General features: G+C 38.1%; 1 protein-coding gene across 1 annotated transcript in view; it reads left to right on the top strand.

Annotated features, from left to right (window-relative positions):
* Window positions 1–15,764, top strand: part of CDH2 (cadherin 2) — a 114,463-nt gene extending 98,699 nt beyond the window's left edge. The window contains exons 15-16 of the mRNA XM_015618838.2: window positions 7,024–7,188; window positions 14,325–15,764. Of these exons, the coding sequence (XP_015474324.1) occupies window positions 7,024–7,188; window positions 14,325–14,531 (372 nt within the window). The 3' untranslated portion in view covers window positions 14,532–15,764. The remainder of the gene's footprint in view (window positions 1–7,023; window positions 7,189–14,324) is intronic.
* Window positions 15,765–20,082: the final 4,318 nt, after the last annotated feature.

Genomic DNA, 20,082 nt, shown 5'->3' with positions numbered 1-20,082 from the left:
GTGAATGATGAGTGTACTAGCAGAAGTTGGGGGTGAGGGGGGAATGGGAGAAAGCAGGGATATTCCAGATAGAAAGCTTTGGTTTCTCCTCAGGATTCTATTTTCTGCTTTTAACAGTTGACCTACCTGACAGAGGGAGATGGGCCATGAGAGGGTTTCAGTCAGCATCATTCCAGAGAAATCAATGGGACTGGTTTGGGAACTGGAGGAGTGTTGGGGTTTTCTGTGTTTAGTTTTTTTGTTTGTTTGTCTTCGGGGGCGGGGGGTTGGGTTGTTTTTTTTGGTTTGTTTTGAGGGGTTTTTTTAAACCTTGGTATTTTGTTTTGTTTTTTCCTAAAAGTGTATCTGAATCTTAAATTCCTGGGAGTAGGGGACAGTACAGCTCGTTATATTCTGAAACAGAAAGTTCAAATTACGAAATTGGTAGCTGGTGCCTCCCTTGATTATTAATGGACCTCATGAACTGTAGCTTGTATTTGTTCAGCAAATGGGGAGGTGTGAGGCACAAATGGTGAATATTCTTTCCTGATGCAATGTGCTCTGAACTTGTAACACCAGTCTCAGTTCCAGGTACCAAAGGCTGCTGCTGACTGAGCGTTGAAGCACTTAGCGTGTGTCTGCAGTGTAGTTCACGCACATCACAGCCCATAACCATCACTAACTCATTTTCGCCACTTATCTCAGGCCATTTGTGTGACTTACATCAAGGCTGTGGGTGCTTGGCTGGGATATGTGTAGCATATGTCAGCCTGATAACTGTGATACATTTTTTTCTCATCTAATTGCTTTTATATACATCTCATTGCACAAGATGATTCTCTCCTTTGAGTTCATTTCTATAATGTTTTCTGAATTCTAGTAGTACTTGCTCATGCAGGTGGTCCTGTTGAAGCAAGTTGTCTGAGCAAGTGGGTGGTATGCTTTAAAGTATTGCAGATGAGCTGTTTTGAACATGTAGGGTAATCTAGCCCTCAGATCTTTTCAGCACAAGAATTTCAATGCAATGATTTTACTATTATTCAAAATAGTTTTCTTGCTGAGGAGTCTTCATGGTCCTTCCTCCATCAGTTGTTTTTTGTTGGTTTTTTTTTACATTAGTCAATGGCTTGATTTTTGTCATTTTTTTTTTACGTATTTACGTAAAGAGGGAAAATAGTAGCATTTATTTTAATGGTGTTAATCTCATTAAAAATAAAAGATGAGTGGTTTATTGTTACGTGTGCAGAATCTAAATTCTAGAAAATCATATAAATCGTTCCTTTATGAACGAGTAGCTGTGTTACAGCATTTGTGTGTCATAGATAAAAGCAAAATTAGGTAATCCTTGTGAATTTTTGTGTGTGGGTTTGCGGGTTTTTTTCTCTGTCTTAACTTTCTGTATGCCCACATTTTGAGATAACATTAGTCTTCTGTGCTGAGTCTTGTAACCACCTCTGTGGCAAAGGTGATAATGGTCCTTACCTCCATTAACTTTATAAATCCATGTGATAAGATTTTCTTTTTCACCACCCTGTCTGAGTGTTAATCAGATCATTTACTCTCAGTTTTTAACCTTCATTTTGCATTGCATTAAGAATAGAACATGTTTTGTGTTCTGAAATTTCAACCATAGTGAATTAAATAAAGGTTGCTATGATATCCCCCATGAATATAAAATACTATAATTAAAAGGTAGTTATTTTAGGGATTGTGTTTGCTTACTAAGACATTAGCTTCACTTTTTTGAATAAGTGACTCATACAGGGCTCCTGTGGAGGAATTACTGTCATTCCTTGGTGAATCTTTATCTCATGATGTGAAAAATAATGTTTTCATAATTCCATTACAAAATTGTTTTGTTTTATTTTATCATATCTAGAACCTGTGCATGTTACTGCATTGTATCTTCAACTGGAGTTTAACTTTCACTTTTTTTTATTATGAAAAAGATAAGCTAGCTTCTTCATTATCTTAAAAATTATTAACTTGGAGTACTCTGGATGCATCTATAATAAAAAAAAATGGGAAAAGCAATATGGCAGAAAGTAATCTAAAAGCAAATGACAAAGAGCAACTGTTGGTGTAGGCATTTTAACTATCCTCCCACCTGCAGCCTACATCGACTCAGTCCTCTGTCTTTGCTTTTTTTAAAGTCTCATAATTTCAGCAAATGAGATTTAGGGGTGTTTGTAGCATTTCACAGAACCCAGGCAATATTTTAAGTGCAAATTTCTGATAGCTTTTTAGGGTGATGTTTGCTAGGTTTGGGGGTAGAACATATAGCAGGATTGGTTTTCACTTCCTTTTTTTTTTTTTTTTTTTTAAGATCTCAGTGGGAACATGCTGAAGTAAAATACTTCTTTCCTTCCTTCCCCATCCCGTTTCTCTATTGAGTAGACAGTATTTGCCTTTGGAAGACAAAGGCAAAGCAGAACACCTATTTTATCCATAGGTACTTCAAAGTCAAAGATAGTTCTGTTCTCTTAAGAAAATAAAAATCCTGAGTTTATACTAAGGCTTCATCCTCTAAAAGGGACAGGTAAAATTCAAATTTCTGCTACTCTTGCTTTATATGCACCTAAAGCACTGCAGCTGATTGTGTTCCATGAAAGATGTTTTCAGATCTCACCATCAAATTATGTCAGAGTGATCTGGTGACCATTAAGTATTATTTCTTGCATGAGGATAGATCTAAACTTTCATAATTCTTTGAAAAGGGTGCATCCCTTGAAAATGAGAAACAGGTATTAGTGGTTTTGTTACATGATTCCTGTGTCCGGTCCTATGTTCATGCCTAGCCAAAGCTTTTGTTATGTAGAAGGTACAAACCCAAGTCATCCCTAGAGGTGTATCATGGTCTCATGAACAGCCAGGAAATAAACCAAGAGTTCTGAGAGAAGCCAGAGTCATAAATCAGTAATGAATGTCAGTCCCATTCCAGGCACTAGGCTGTGCTAGTGGAAATCTCTATTCAGGTGTAATGTATTAAAATACTTTCTGAGTTTTCCTTTCTCAAAAAAAGTCGGTCTTGTCTCTGCATAGCATTTTATAGTTTTAGTTCATTGTGGTTTCATTCTGTCGTTTGCAGTTCTGCATCACAATGCTCCAGGATACATTCATATAAGGCAGTTATCAATTACTGTAACAATTTTTACTTTGTTAGGGTTTTTTCAAAGAACTTAAGTAAATCTTCTAATTTAGAACAGCTAATGAGGATGAAAAAAAAATAAAAGATGTTTAAAATGTCTCCTGTTGTAACTGACGACTGCTCTGTGAGGGATTATTACTCAGGTGCTGTTCAGCAAATAGCTGCCTTGCCCAAGAGGAAGTTGTTTAAGGAGATTTTTGAAGGCTGAATTATCTTGTGTTTCAGTGATTACTGGGGAGTAAAATGGCCTTCTATTCTGGAAATTTCTTCTATTCAAGTTGAGATACTTGAACTGTGCTTTGAAATTACTGTGTACATGTTCTTAAAGAAGAGCTTTTGGGGGTTTTACAATCTTCTGCATACACTTCTGGTAAGGCAGTTAATTTGTAGGGCTTGACTACCTGATTTTGACTTTTAGCACTCTTCACTGGGATTGCATGTTTCAGGAATGTCTAAGGTGTGAACTAATAATGGTCGAAGTCTTTTCTTAAAGGTGTTACAACTGAGTGAAGAGCTAATAACTTCAATATTGCAATCAACTTGGAGGAGAGAGGGGGTTAGTGGGGTTTGGGGGCGGGGGGGGCAGTGAGATTGATTTCACAAGATGAAACTTGTGATAAAATGCTCTTCTAGCACGTTAAGGTTGTCATCTCTAACCACCAGTTATTGGAAAGGCAGCTATAGTTTCTCCAGTGTAACAGATGCCTTCATAAACAAGCAGAAAAACAAAAAGTCATTCAGTTTTCTTCACTTGCATCCCTGTTGTAGAGTGTGAGGCTTCTGTTTCCCTGTTGACTGTAGGCTTGGACTATCAGGCTAGTCCAAGTTTCCAAAGTTTCCAGGTCTCCAAAGGCCTGAGTTTTTCTAGATGGAAAATGGGCACAAACTAATAATGTCTTAGCAGTATTACAGTTGAGAAAAACTAAGTAGGTTCTCTCTTTCATCAACAATCATAAGTTTGTCCAAAAGTTTGAGGAGGAAAAAACTTGAATGAACCATCTGTTTGGGTGTGCTCAAGTCCAGACTGAAGGAAGGGGAAATTTTTCTAGAATTGCTGGACTAGGGCTAAAGAGTAAAAATAAATACCTCTGACAAAAATTGGCAGCCATATGAATTAAAGGTTCACAACTCTTGCTGAAGTACATTTCCAATGGAGGACTGAGACTTTTTCCCCAATGAACTGCCCGTAATCCCTAAGCAGATTTTGACTATGAACAGGTTATATGGGAAAAGACTGCAGCAAAACCAAAACACTGTTGAATTGTGGTCCTGAAAATAAAGATTAAAAATGATGACCCAGAATACTGCTCAAAGCTGTCTGTCCCAACCTATCCCAGCATGTTTTGTTCTGTCTTTGATGTGCCAGTTTTCCATTCAGCTGCCACTTCTCCAGTTAACTATCTTAACAAACTCTGTTTGACACTAACCTTTAAGTGCATTCAGGAGCTTTAGGTAGTATGTGAAAAGCTTTCCCACTTTCCTGTCTGTGAAAGCAGCACTGAGTGAAGAGATGGGACCTCAGCACCTCTAAACAGCTCATGACCTGGCATTTTAAAGCATTTTTCCTTCTTTTACTTTGCAATAATAGAGTTGACTTTAGACAGAATGTTGGAACAGCTGGAGGTGTTGCATGGTGCTGTGTCAGCCTGGCACTCGGCCGCTTTGGGGAGGTGGTGGATGAGTTGGCCGTACCCCACTGATGTGCAGTTAGTATTGATCTTAATGATACGAGAGGTTTGAGAGTCTGAGGAAATACATACAATGGATCTTCTTTTCCCATCTGAACACTATTTGATAAATTTCCTCTGATAGAAGGCTAAATGACATTGTCATAAATTACCCTAGAAAAGAAAACCAAAATGGGATTCCACGTAAGGACACGTTGTTGCACTGCTGTTAGCTCACAGATGGCTATCTTTGCTGACTTTCTAGCTATTAAGAGTGTGGATATGTCTCAAACTATTAAATATATAATATATACAAAAGGATGCCTTAGATGTGGACATAATACACTGACAAACTTGATTTATATTTCTGTATGACCATTAACCAGTAAAAGAATTGTATACATATGTCTGTGTGTGGGAAAAAAATTATCTTTATAGAATTGAAATGAACAGAGACACTCTCCTGGTTTTAATGCATTGTTATTTAACCATACCAGTTTGAATTCCTCCACAATGAAATGCTTAGATTTTAAAAAACAATATTTTTCATTTCTCCCTGCTGGTGTTTTCTACCTTTATCTTTTGGGTGGGTATGAAAAAGCACTCGTGTTACATATTTATAAATTGTAAAAAGTGCATTCTTCTCTGTTTGATAGGATTTTCTGATAGCATGTCTCTAAACTATTTTGATTTATTTTATGTAATAAAAAGGGAAAGGATAAAAAGTTCTGTTATGTTTACTTTTCTCCGATTCATACTGCTTCCTGGAGATCACTTATTATTCTGTTTGGTACATGAAGTACCGAAGGGTAGGAGTTACAGCTCTGCCCCAAGGAACTTGTAATCTAATTAAAGCATATGAAACTGCATTCTCAGATCTCAGTGGAGCTGTTCCACCTTTTTTGACTGTATATTTGTGTGCAGTCATCTGAGAACCCAAGTAACAAATCAGAAGGTGTAGTGGATTTGATAATCAGTTACAGTTCTCCCCACAAACTACCATCACTGCTGTCAAAAAGAATTCTTCTCCTGTTGAAGAGTCTGGGTTTGGGGTCACAGGAGGTCATAGTCTCAGAAAGGATCTACATCCCGTGAGATAACAGCAGCAGTAAAAACTTGCATGCCTTCCCTTAGGAGCCAGTAAGGAACTAATGAAAATCTGATAGTCTGAACAGACAACTTCCAGCAAGCTGAGATTGTATGTAAGATTTTTACCAGAACAGCACTGTTGAAGAATCGATATTTTAGATGGATAGAGCAGCTTATTTAGGATGTTTATGACTGCTTGGATTATTTGTGGGGCAGGGTATCTGGCATACAGTAGAGTTGGCATGAGCCCCCATCTGCTGATAGTTCGTGAATGGCTTTTGTTTAAGCCTTGATGTCTATTGCACGTTCTCACCAGAGCCTTGTGCAAAGGCATCCTAGAGCATGACTTCTTCTAGACATGGCAACAGTGAGGAGAATGACAATAATGAAATGCATTGCACTGTGCAAAGAGAATTCAGGCATATCTATGTTCAATGCATAAACATTGATCTAATTAAATTTTTCACATACATACATACTGCTTATTGGAATTCATACTGCTGTGCTAACTTCATCAGTCTGCCAGAGTTTGAAACTGCAGCATCAAGTACTTAATGAACAGATTCATGAGTAATCTCTAGAAAGTGCTTAGAATTAAGGCCAAATCTGAGGAGCTTTGTACTTCTTATGACATTTTTCCCCCTTTGGCTTTCATATTATGGAATCCACATAAAATCAGCAAGGAGTCTTAAATTCATTCTTTGAAGGTATTAGAAAATACTGCAGAACACTGTGCTTGCTTTTTCTCTCAGAATGTATGGTATTTATTTTCATAAAAAAATAAGAGTTGGATTTGGCATCTTTGCTCTATGCTGTAAATCATCATTACTAGGTAAAGTGTTTAGTCCCTTAATAGTACTACTCAAATCCCTGCTTCTCAAGGGAAAACTTACGAGAAGCTCTACAAATCTGATGGAATAGAATCAAAACAGGAGATTGAGGGAGTATAAATCAAATAACATCCTGTTGGTATGCAAATAACAGTGTTATTGACTTATTCTCAGTAAGCATTACAATCCTGAAAACAGGACTTCGGCTGAATGATACTTTGCATTTTTCCTTTTTTCCTTCTCATGTTTCCCCTTGACAGATATTGTTTGGAATTCTGCTAACGTACTGGGTCTGTTTCATATTTTGCAGGATTATGACTTGAGCCAGCTCCAGCAGCCTGACACTGTGGAACCAGATGCCATCAAACCTGTTGGAATCAGACGTCTTGATGAAAGGCCAATCCATGCAGAACCTCAGTATCCAGTCAGATCAGCTGCTCCTCATCCTGGGGACATTGGGGACTTCATTAATGAGGTAAAGAAGCGAAAAAGAGTTTCCTCCTAAGATCTGATAAGCTTTTATATTTTGTTTATTCTACTCTGCATGAGTAGCTGTTATGTTAGAACATAATAACTTTTTAAAACTTCCTTAGACAATTAAAGTCGTCTCGCTAGACAGAAGTAAATATGTTCTTTTAAAGTGCAGACAAATTTAATTAACTCATTCAAACAGAAAGGGAAGATATATCAATTAACTTCTGTGCATTCGTATTAATTACATTCATAGTACGTTATCAGCTGCAACCACAATATCTCCAAGCAGGATTAGGCAATGGGTTCCAAGTAATAAACAGACTAACAAAATTGTGGTGTAGCCTAAATTCATTTATTAATTCACAGTAATTTAATAATGGAAGAAGTTCATTCTCATTCTCCTCATACATTAGCCTTTGAATCCAGATAATTGTGAAAATTTAGTACCTTCAATAAGACCAAAAGAATTCCATCAAATACGATTAGTGGGCAGGGCAGCTAAATTAAATGTTATGTAAGTGCTTTTAATACTTGTCTTGTCATAGAGCTTTCAAAGATTTTGCATTATCTTTGATTCTTCAATCTAATAAATGTAATTGAGATTCAGACTATACCAGAGTACTGATAGTTCTGAAAGAAATTATCCTCATTATTTCTATCACTGGTCAGTCTTAAATCATTGGTGTTGTCATACTCACAATCAAATGTGTTTCTTGTGCTTGCTGGCTTTAGGAAAAAAAAAAGCTAACCCAGAATTTTCTACTATTTTTGCTTTATTCTGTACATGAATTGTAGTAGTTAATTATTTTCTCTGGTTTTCTCATATCTTCCTTGTCAGCTGGAGCTGGACACATATTGCAGAGTATTGCAGAATGGTTTCTGCAAACGTGTTTATTCTTGTTTGCCTTGAAGAAAAGTCAGGCTAATATACTAAAGTCTTTTGTGTTAGAAAGCTGCAGAAAATTGAATTTGCCCCTTTTAAGGTATAAAGTGATACAATTGTCAAAAATCTTGAAGGGAAATTGACTAGCAGGAAACGTATTCTTGTAATATTCTTGTAAGACATTGTATTTTAAGAGACTCCAGTTTTTGCATGCCTTACACTTCTAAATATTACAGTTGTAATTGGCTTCTGGAAAAAGTAGTGGAGACACAGGACAATAAAAGGCCCACATTGTTGACCAAGGCAGTGTACACACAGGAGCTCCCTTGTGCTTCCACAAAATCAGAGATTCCCATCCTGCTCTCACACAGCTGTGAGCAGACAGTGCCCACCTGGCAGGCAGTAGCGAAGAACCCTGCTTTTTGTTGTTCCCAAAGCAGCTAGGAATCTCTATTATGGAGCAAAGGCAGGGAATGGGTCTGGAAAGCCAGAAAGGGGACAGAGGTTGTCTGGTCTCCTACAGTGTTTTAATGCCTTAGCAAGCTGTTCTTGCAATATTATTTTTCAGTAGGTTGTCACCCTTGAAGATGATAGCATCAATGTGTACACATGGAGCTAAAGAAACAGTACTTGCTTTCTTGATTTAACCCAGTATGTTAATGTTGCACTACAGACAAGCATGAAGTCGTTTTCTTCCTGCTGTCTTCTGTATTATATCAGTACCTCCCTTTATGCTTCCCCTTGCCATCTACCAAAAAAGAAAGCTTCTCCCAACTATGCATATACAGTAAAATAATGTCATTAATGTCATTGATTAAGAAAATACATGGAAATATATATGAAGTTAAAGAAAACACGGCAATTTTCTTGTCTGCAAGTTAGCTCAGAATTAATTATATCCTCTGATTGAAAGGAACTATCTGAGGTAGTTTCTATGCTTTAAGTGTTATATATTTAGCTTGTCTTCTTCGTAAGGTTTTTTTTCCCTTAGGATTTCAGAGCAATGTGTTGTTTTACTGTGGGGCATTCCACCTAACCCTCTGTCTAGCAGATGATAGCCACCCAAAAATGGTCCATGCTCTGTTTTCCAGAAGTCTGAGCAAAATGGGCATTTTATTTCTCTAAAATAATGCCATCTTAATTTGTGTTTTATGTAAAAAATTTCCCATGGCAGATGTGATTATAAATTTTCTACTGGGTGTGGGAGGAAATGAGTCTGTCTTTCATAGTAGCATGCTACAGTTAAATTTCGAAATTTTAAGTGTTTAGAGCATAAATGTTCAGGCTGCACAGGTTTTCTGTCTGTCCAGAAAATTGTACCTGCAGTCCTGGTACAATTAAGGCCAAGAAACATGGTAAGTTTCTCTCAGTTTTATTTGAAGTAAATTGAAAAAAATATCTTGAATAAAGCCTGTACCAGACATTTCTTAAAGCAGTTCCTACCAAAGATAAGCTAAGCTGTGGAAACAACATAGCAAGATAAGAAAGAGCAAAGTTCATATCTCCCTACATCCAACTTCAATATTATTAGATGTAATTCTTCCCTTGGGCATCTCTAACCCAAACCACCCACAATACTAACCTAGTCCCTAGCTGAGCAGGGAGGTGGCTGCTTTAGAATTGTCAGCACTTTGGTAGCAAAGTCTGCATTAGCCTCTTGGTTTGAAAAGATGCAACACTTCAGGAGATCAGTGCAATCTTTTGGAGGACTTGACCCTACTCCAGGAGATGTGGGTCAGTATGTGTACTTTTGGGATGCTGGTCCATGTGTAGGAATTAATTTAATCTGTTGAATGCTCACCAGCACCTCAGACTCACAGCATTGTTCAGATGAGCTTCTGAATTACTTCAGCTTTTGACAAAAAAAAAAATACAGGTCATTGATTTTAGATTCTGGAGGGTTTAGCTCCCATTGCCAAGCAGGCATGGGGTTTTTCTTAGTTTTTTCATTACAGAGTCATAAAAACAAAAAGCAAAAAAAGATCTAATGGGTCATTTAGGTTTTCTTCCTTTTAGCAGTACTCTTTTTCTTCTGGTATATTATTTTCTATCTGTCATCCCTTGTATTAATGAGACATACATATAAGTAAGAGTATTTTGTAGTGTTCTGGTGACTTCTCAGTTGAAAAACAGCTTATAATTATGATAAAAAGTCATGCATTTTTATAACACAAAGTTGACATAACATGTACAGAGCTATGAACTGTCTAAAATAGGATGGTTCCAGAGGTGTCTAATAGTCAAAAGAGGTGTTTCAGGCATAAGCTAAATGACCTCAAGGACTTTCTTGTTTTGTCCGTTTCAACGGATAGATGAATCTGTAATTGAAGAGGGGAAGGGAAAAACCTCCTTTTCTTCCAGTTCAGTGTACAAACAAGTCAGTGGAATAAGTCATGTGTTATTAAGAATCCTTTAGAGACTTTGTTTTCCATTTTGAGCTTTTTAAAGCCTAACCTGCAGTGTGTGGAGCATAATTAACACTTAAAATAGTCAGGATTTGCAGGACAGTATAAATTAGACCTGTTTGAAGTAGTTTCATTAATCCTGTTTTCAAGACCCACCTATATTGTCCCTAGACATCTCAAGCAAGTTATATTGTGGTGGAGGGTTTGTGGCTAAGAACATATTTATAATCAATGGAGGACATAGCCTGAGGTAAACTAAATTTAAATTTCAAACTAAAGGGCTCATCCTATGGGGACATGGAAGACCCTGAATTTATTCTTAGTAAATGGTTATTGATAGAGTGCACCTTCATGCAGAATGGAGTCCCTCAATGGTTTCTGTTTTCTCATGTCAAAAAATGGTTCCAAGTGTAAACCAATTGTTTTTTGTATTTCCCTGAAGGTTTTTGTTCTTCCTTTCCTTTTCATCAAAAGTCTGCTGAATCTGATTAAGTAGTATGATTAATAAAAATAGAAGCATTAGATTTTGTAATGTTCCATATTCCAGATTTGAGGGGGTTGCTTTCCTTTAATTTGAGAAAAATGGAGAATGCTGCCTGTATTAAGGCAAGTTTACTGTTGTTCCTCAGCGAAGGCACTGTAGTTTCTCCAGTTCTGCCCCTTACTGCCTCCTTAGTTAAAGCTCTACTACATATATAAAAGAGGAAAAAGAAAAAAAGTGAGTCTGTTCAAGGTCTCAAGCTGGCCTCTCTATTGCTGTGGCTCTTCTGTGACTGCTTGTTGTGCACTGGTGGTGTAGCACATGTGAAGAAATGTGACAATTCACTGTCCCAGCAGGTTCCCCTGCTCATGAGGATGTGCTCCAGAAATTCTGTTGCTGAATGAGCTTTTCTCTGTAATAAAAACTTTGTGTTTTCAGCTAGGAAACTGTAAACCAAGTAATTGTAACAACTCTGCTGCTCTGAGGTTCTTGAACACATCTGGTAAAAACGGAGATATCTTTTCAGAAGTGACTGACAATGAATGCCTTGGCAGCAGAATCAGTAGAAGCCACTCCTCGCAGCCATTTATTGTCTTTTCAGTTGTGCAGGCTGTGTATCCACACCGCCTCCACCCACTGAAATAAACAAAATAATAAACAAAGAAGAGGTGGCAATGCTGAAACCAAAGGGAGCTTCATAAGCAGATAGCACTGCCAGGGCTGTCTGACATGCTGTAGAACCCAACAGCAAAGCACAGCAGTACACCGCGTGTGCTCAAAGAACCGGCTTAGCGGAGGGAAAGGGAAAACATCATAGTATTTCTTTCTCGTTTTAGTATGTAACTTGTGACACAACTATAGCAGAAATCTTGTCATTTGAAGAGTTGGACACTAAGTTCAGTCATTACGCTGTGAACCAGAAGATAGGTGAAAATGTCAGTGTAACTTGTGTCTGCGCGGTTGAATCAATACCTCCAAAACATGACCCCTAGCTACGTTCTCTGAATGAAATGGATTACACAGCCAGCACAACCTTTGAGAAAATGAATTTGTTAGTAAGATCCTATCTAGTAAGTCAGTAACTCAAAACCAGTTTCCTTTTCTGAAATGCTATCCTGATAGCAGCAACAAATTGAAAAAAAAATTGCAACTTCCCCTTTGGAAAAACAGATGGAACGAGGCTGCCTTCTGCCTTGTCATGGATGACTGATAGGTATCAGAATTTTTGCAGTAATGTAGGAGAATGTTTTGTTCACTGATTTCTTTTAATAAATTGGTATCCCATGGTTGGCTGGCTATTAGTGGGCAGAACTGCAGGGAAATAACATTTTGTCTCCAAACCGACTTTCTAAATGACTTTCACACATGGATACCTGGCATTCGTACCTCAGCACTGCTTAACCTCAGCCTGGTATTCATCCTCCTTCCATGTCACCTGCATTCCAAACACATGGGTGTCTGCCACCCCAGGCAGGCTTAAGGAAAGATCTAAATACCATAAGGCCAGTTTCTGCCTAAGAAGTAAATTTGCCTTTGTGCTTCAGCAGCAGAAAATAAGAGAAAGCATTAGAACTTCCCCCTTGGAAGTTCTGGATAAGGGATGTCTTCCAGCATTTGCTATTGCCTTTTACAAAATCTCACATCTTCTGTGCTTGTTAGGGCCATCAGGTTGGAAAATGCCAGAGAAAGATAACAAGCATCACCAATTATTCTTATCTCATAATTCAAAATTGCACTGTTAATGCAGGCTATTAATAACCTGCTTGATGTTGTTGTACCACATGAAATGATAATTTCAAGGCCAAAATTTTTTCTTGTTCAGAGGTCATTAGCTTGATAAATATGATGGGCTTTTCCACCACCGATTTGGAAATTATTTTAGGTACATTTTGCACAATTCTGAATTATTTAAATAGGTAATAAAGAACTAGGATTCACTTCCACCTTAGCAATGCCAAATGCTTTAATTAATGGGTTTAATATGTATATACTCCATAATACATATTTGTAGAAGAAAAATGAGCTTCTGGTTCCATTTTTTCGTATTTGGATAAAACACAATTGAAAGTAAAACATACTTTTCTAATACCAGAATATATTAAATAATTTGAAGGAGGCACACTTAGCCCTTCAAATAAGTGGGAGTATAATAATGCCATTCTTTAAATAAATAAACATTAAAAATTAAAAGTAAAACCAGCACAAATATCACTGGTAAAAATTAATAGTGAGCAGTTTAAAATCTTAGCACAGCCTTACAGAATACTGGAAGATACATTATCCTCTCTCAGTGGCTGCCACAGTAGATGCTAGTCAGTATGGAAGATCTTGAAAAAGCATTGTTAATCCCATGGAAGAAACTGTGAGGTTAAAAAATACAAATCATGAGAGGCCTTTTTGGCTTCAGGCTTTTATATTAACCTTGTAAATCTTCCCCAGATAAGCAGAGAGAAATTGTCTCATATTTTAGAGTTAGTTACTCATATAAGTGTTTAGATTTGGACTTACGTAACAAAACAGAGAATGAAGAGGCTTTTCTCTGGAAGAAGCGTGGTTCTTTCCTGGTTTTTCCTCTTCAATTTCCCAGCATTTCCTCCAATTCAGCTTGTGTTGGTTTTAATTTGGGCTATTCAACTCTGTAGACTGAAAATCTAAAAGTGCTGATGGCCCACTATTTGTGTGTTGATAACTTCGGTACTTTGAAATGAGGAAACAAAAATGGTCATCATCTGGTATGAAATGGGGAAACAAAAATGGTCATTATCTTGTATTCAGCTTTAATGTCACTGTGTTTTTCTGAAGAGCAGGTGGATCTCATGGGTGGATGTGGCAAAACATGAAAGGCTTAAGACAACATACCATATATTTTTCTCACAGCAGCCTACAGAGGTACATGAGTTTAGCAGGACTAACTAAATATGGATTTTGGCACATGCAGACAGACTGCAGGCCAGAAAAGTCAGTGACCATGTGAGATGGTTGAAGTGAATCTTTGCAGACATGCTTTTTTCTCCTCCCTCATCTGTCTAACCATTCCCACACTGGCCATGGCACAGGCTGTGAGCTGTATGTCTTTGAAACTGTTTATTTATTGGCTTCAGTGCCAGTGCCATGAGTCCCTCTTAAGGTTTTGTTAGGGCTGTAATTGCAGCTACATTCAAAGTGTCCAGTGCAGCAGTCCTGGAAACGTGGCTGTTCTAAAGTTACAAAAATGTAAATCCTGTTTTGCACAGAATGGCAGGAGAGGAAGAACTTTGTTTTCTCAAGTGGTGCTTGATAGATAACTGTGCTGCAAATACTCCGGATATGCTTTTGTCTCGCTCTCAGATACAGAACTTCATCTTCTTTTCTCCCTCTCCTTCTTGCAGGGACTTAAAGCAGCCGACAATGACCCTACAGCCCCACCGTATGACTCCCTCTTAGTCTTTGACTATGAAGGAAGCGGCTCCACTGCTGGATCCTTGAGCTCTCTTAACTCCTCAAGTAGTGGTGGTGAGCAAGACTATGACTACCTAAATGACTGGGGCCCACGCTTCAAGAAACTTGCTGATATGTACGGTGGAGGTGATGACTGAACTTCAAAGTGAACTTTGGTTTTGGACAAGTACAAACATTTCAACTGATATTCCCCAAAAGCATACAGAAGCTAGGCTTTAACTTTGTAGTCTACTAGCACAAGTGCTTGCTGAAGGCTTTGGCTTAGGCTGCAAACCAATTTGGGCTCCGTGGAATATCAGTGATCCAATGCTGTTTGGAAAAAAATATTGAGCTCAGTTACACTTGAATTTTACAGTACAGAAGCACTGGGATTTTATGTGCCTTTTTGTACCTTTTTCAGATCGGAATTAGTTTTATGTTTAAGGCTTTAATGGTACTGATTTATGAAATGATGCATTAAAGAGACAAAATATGTTGGGGTGGGGAGGAGTAAGGTGAAACACAATATACTTCACAATGCTTTTGTTACATCGCATTGCTTTTATTAAAATAAGGAGATTAAAAATAAACAAAAAAATCCTCATGGAACAATTTTATTATCTGGGAGAGAGGACCATGAGGTGGAACAATGTACATTACTTCTAGTTTTAGATGTTAGGGGACTTTTTCACTAAAATTCTAAAACTTATGCAGCTGGTTGCAAATAAAGGGAGTTTTCATATCACCAGTTTGTAGCAGAATTGATTTTTTTTTTTCTTATGCTAGAATGTTAGACACATTTTGGTCTTAATCCATGTACACTTTTTGGTTTTGGTTTTTTGTTTTTTTTTTTTAATTTCTAGTATTTTTTTCCCACTTCACTGTAAAAAATGGTATGTGTACATAATGTTTTATTGGCATAGTCTGTGGAGAAGTGCAGAAACTTCAGAACACGTGTATGTATTATTTGGACTATGGATTCAGGTTTTTGCATGTTTATATCTTTCGTTTATGGATAAAGTATTTACAAAACAGGTTGCAAACAAGTGACATTGATTCAATTGTTGAACTGTAGTTAGAGTACTCAATATTTTTTTTATTTTTATTTTTATTATTTTTTTGGTTTGGGGAGGGAGAAAAGTTCTTAGCACAAAAAAGTTTTACATAATTTGTACCAAAAAAAAAAGAGGGGGGGAGGGGGGCGGGGCGGGGGGAGTTGGCCTGATACTGTTGGCACGAGAAAATATACAGTATGTTTTTGGGGTGGGGAGGGGGGAAGGAGCTTTCAAACTGGAGAGACTTCTGAGAACAGCTTTGCCTCTGTATTGTGTACCAGAATATGAATGATACACCTCTGACCCCAACGTTCTGAATAAAATGCTAATTTTGGATCTGGTGCTTTGTTTGGCATTTTTTCTCCACCTGAGCAGCCCTGACTACAGTAAATAAAAAGTACTCAAAATGTGTTTGAGTTCTGTGAGAAGTTGTGTGTGCTTCTTTGGCATTTCCTACTGCCTGACTGAAAACGAGCTGCGTGTAGAAGAGAGCCCAGCACAAATTTGGGAGGCAAGTTCCCAGGTAAAAGCAAAGACATCTGTGCTGGGATTTCTGGGAAGTCTCAATTTTCAGTTCCCCGCTGATGGCTAGCTCTTCGGTTTAATGTGCATTATCTAAATAAGAACTTGCATCATTTTTGGCCCATTTCTAGACTGACAGTTTAATAAATGTGTGATTATGCTGTGGGTTGCATAAATAAACTGCAGATTGTGGCAGTCCTCTGCTGCCTGGACTTTCTTGTGCTGAAGTGAAGACAAGCCCCTGCTAACTTGAATGCACGTCAAATCATATCCTTCATGGCGGTGCTTAGGGTCATGGAGCTCTATCAGAAAGCCCCATTAGGAGATTTGTCATTAGTAAACATGTTTCTGACCTGTTACCATGACCTACTTGTAAACAGAGAAACCATAGTAGGTACAGCAGTTCTGTGTTTATTCTTGTGCAGCAATCTGCCCAGGTTTGATGCCTACCTTTACAACCTAATTGTGAATGGTGTGAAGCTCAAACTCAGCAGAAACCCTACAGTTCTGCCATCAGTGGGCAGGGAGGGGAACCAGGCTCTGGGTCTGGCATAGCCACCTTCTGTGCTGGGGCAGCTGCGTGGGCAGCGCGTTAGTCTGGGGGGAAACCTCTGCATGGTGCCACTTCACTGCTTCCTCAGCACTCACACCTTAATTTACATAATTAGACTTCAGGAGGTATATCCCAAAATCTGATCTCCACTGGGCTTTCCACAAGTCCTTCCCTTTTCTCGCTCTTGATGAAATTCTTGCTCCTGATGAAAGGTCCTCTCGGGCTGGGATATGCTATTTCAACCTCTGCACACCTGGCTATAATTTATATTCTACATTTGCCGCTATAACTTGATGCTGTAACATAGACTTAATTTTTTAGTAATGTTTCAAAGTTACCAACAAGCACATGTAAGCTATTTCCAAATTCAATTTGTAGTATAAGGAACAAAGGATATAGATTAGGATGTGGAAATAAAATCTGACCGTGCGTAGTTAAGGAAAACTTTCATAAAGGGCAGGATTTCAACTGTCAATGCATATTAAATAAGTGGAAGACAGCCTTCAGTACAAAAAAATATGCAAAGATGTATTTTAAACATAATCTATTATTATTACTTAGAACCAACAAACTGGAACTACTAGATGAACTTTATTCATTGGCATTGAATGGCACACTGGGGGAGACATCTGTGAAAGATTTCCAGTTTGGACTATATCACAATTTTTGTTAAAAGTGGGCAGAGGTCATCTTTTATAAGCACTTGGCTGTTCTGCACAGCAGTAGGAGCTTTATCTTGATCAGACAAACAGCCAGCTCTGCAGGTCCTTTGAAGTCATAGCAACTGTTCTCAGACCTAGTGATATGTCAGCATTAGGTCTGCTGAACAGAACAAACGGCAAATGATTCTTATGCATCTCAAATGCTTATAGAAGAAGAAAAAAGATGTTTGAACTGATCATCTTTCATGAAGTTTCAGATTCATTCTTATTCTGGAAATGTGCAAGCAGGTTTTGTACCCGTGATACCTGCTTCAGTGCCCATCAGAGTGAGGCTGCAGTGAGAGGAAGATGGCTGAACCTTGGGCCCTACAATACTTCGGAAAATCAGAAATTTTGGCAGCTTAATTTGTAAATGGCATTTGGTAGGGGCATATATTATCTGTGCTTTATAGACACTGCATCCAAGGGAAGTTACTGGAAAGAAATGAGGCTTTGGCAACTTTGGCCTTTCAGCCTTTCTGCAATTTGTATTTTCTTTCAATGATAGCCTTTCATTGCCTATATCCTTCTCAGCTTCAGGGCTGATAAAGGTGGGGAACAGTGGTTTCAGGAAATAAACATTTGAAATGGATATCTATGGCCTTATGTGTGTATGGGTCTACCTTACTGCATTTTCTCTGGGATTGCCAAATACTGATGAATATATCATCCTGTAACAGTCAAAAATGTACTCACCATGCTCCCTTGAAGTAGTTGAACTCCAAGTGGTTATTTTGGTGCCAAAGTAGCAAAATGACTAAAAGCCACATGAGGGCTGCTGCTTGGGAGATCTCTTTATCAGTATGCAGTACTTTTTTGGACTAGACTCCTTACCCAGAAAAATTTACATCTACTCTGCCATGGTCCCATTCACCTTAACATTCAAGGGAAAATCTCTTCTGACAGGTGATACAACCCCCTAAGGCTCTCTAAAACCTTTCTGTAGTTATTAGAGGTGTCTTGTGTAAACTACTACCAATTCTTCCTTTACACAACTATTCCACCTTCTTAAGGAACTTTCCTGCTAGCAGCAGTAGTGTGATTCTGGCAGATTTACCTTTCTGGTTCAGGAGTGTGAAAGCAAAGTTCTTGCTTTTACCTAAGTCAATATTTATTAGTCAAATAAAAATCAGAAAAGTCAATCAAACACTTAAATACCTAATCCATAATGGTATATTTTATACACAATTTTCAGCCAGGGATGATCTAGATTTGTATGGTTTCCTTATGTTTTTATTTGCTTTATATTTACTTAAATAAACTTTAATGTTTAGTCTCTCTCTAGACAAGGATCTTTCCTAGGAATTTCTTTAAAGCATAGGATAATTTCCATTTATGTAATATATGTCACAGGAATAATGAAAATCTTTCCGTTTAGCAACAAAGCCCAGCTGGGAAATAGAAGTGGGGAAGAACGGCTAAAGAAAAAAGGCCAAGTGTTCCCCACAGGGACCCAAGGTGTCTTCCATCACACAGACAGGGAAAGAGCATCCCATCTGTTGATGAATCAATGCAAGACACTCTCCAGCCAGCCTGTGGCTCTGTACTGGCCATACATCTCTTTGGGTGTAACAGAGAACTTGGAGATGTCCCTTCTCTGGACTACTCGGTGCCAGTGCTGCTTCCTGTCCTGCTGGGTTACATTCCAGCACTGGGCTTTCCCAGTTTTCCTCCTCAGTTTTCCTAGGTAGCTGAACAGTGAACTCTCACACCAGGTTTTATGTAATCCTCAGTTTACAAGCCACAAGGAATCGAGTCTTGTTTTGGTTTGGTTGTTTTGCTGCCGGCTGGAGGACCTTTTCTCCACATAGCAATAGCTGGGAAGGTTCATCTTCCTTTTCAAAGGTCAGTGTCCTGAATAGTATTTTACCACTGAAACCTCTGTGGGTTTCTAGAACATCTGAAAATGCAGCAATTGCCAGTGAGACAGTAGGTACTTATAATCAGATGTGCTCTCTTGACTTTTCTGCCACAGACAGACATATCCTGTGGTGACAATGTGACACCACAACCCCTCCCAGAGAGCTTTTTGGGAAGATCAGTCAGGGTGAGGAGGTGGTGGACATGTGCTCTCTGAGCTGCTCTCCTGTTGCTCTGGTTGCAGAGAATGCATTTTTCTGTGTCTAACTGTTGCCTCTCAGAAGATTTAAGCATAATTGTACATCTCTTGCCGCTCTTCGAGCACAAAAAAGCTGCCCCTGTAGGATCCCTGGAATGCACCCACACATCTCATCTACTGCGTGCCATGCCACCCTTTACAATCATTTACTGCCTCAACAAGGTGGTCATTTTCTATTTGCTTCCATCTTTATTCTTCTCTCCCCAACTATTTTTCAGAAAATACCTAGGACCATTTGTCTTTCATTAACAAAGGGAATGCACTCTGGTTTATTAATTATTCCTGTTGCTTGCTGAATTTTCCATCTAATAGATAGTTTTTTAAACCTTTTTGCCTTCCATAAGCAAATTCTAATTTCTTAGTTCTCTTGGCAATGCTGAGAAAATATTTCCACTTCTGTTTCTGTTTCTACTTAACTATTTTCAGTTTTTCTAAGAAGCTCTTTTGCTCTTGCTTTCATACCTTTTATCAATATGCTGTAAAAAAACAGTGACCAATCTCTTCTTCTTTAAATTGGCTATTTTTTCCTCCAATTAGAGAACATTCTTGTAGAGTTCCTATTTTCCTGTGTTGCACCAAGGGAAAAAAGTTAGATTTTTCATTGTTTGCAATGGATTTTATTTATGACTATTACTTAAAATATATTCATTCTGAAAGGCTTTTTTTTTTTTTTTTTCCCAAGTACTAATGCATTTTTAAACCTCATGGTGATGCACATTTATGTAATTTCATAAAACCACCTTCAGGTGGTTCACTCCC

Source organism: Parus major, chromosome 2 (assembly GCF_001522545.3).
Source record: "Parus major isolate Abel chromosome 2, Parus_major1.1, whole genome shotgun sequence".
NCBI lineage: Eukaryota > Metazoa > Chordata > Aves > Passeriformes > Paridae > Parus > Parus major.
Note: the sequence above shows the minus strand (reverse complement) of the source record. Positions and strands in the feature narration are given on the sequence as shown.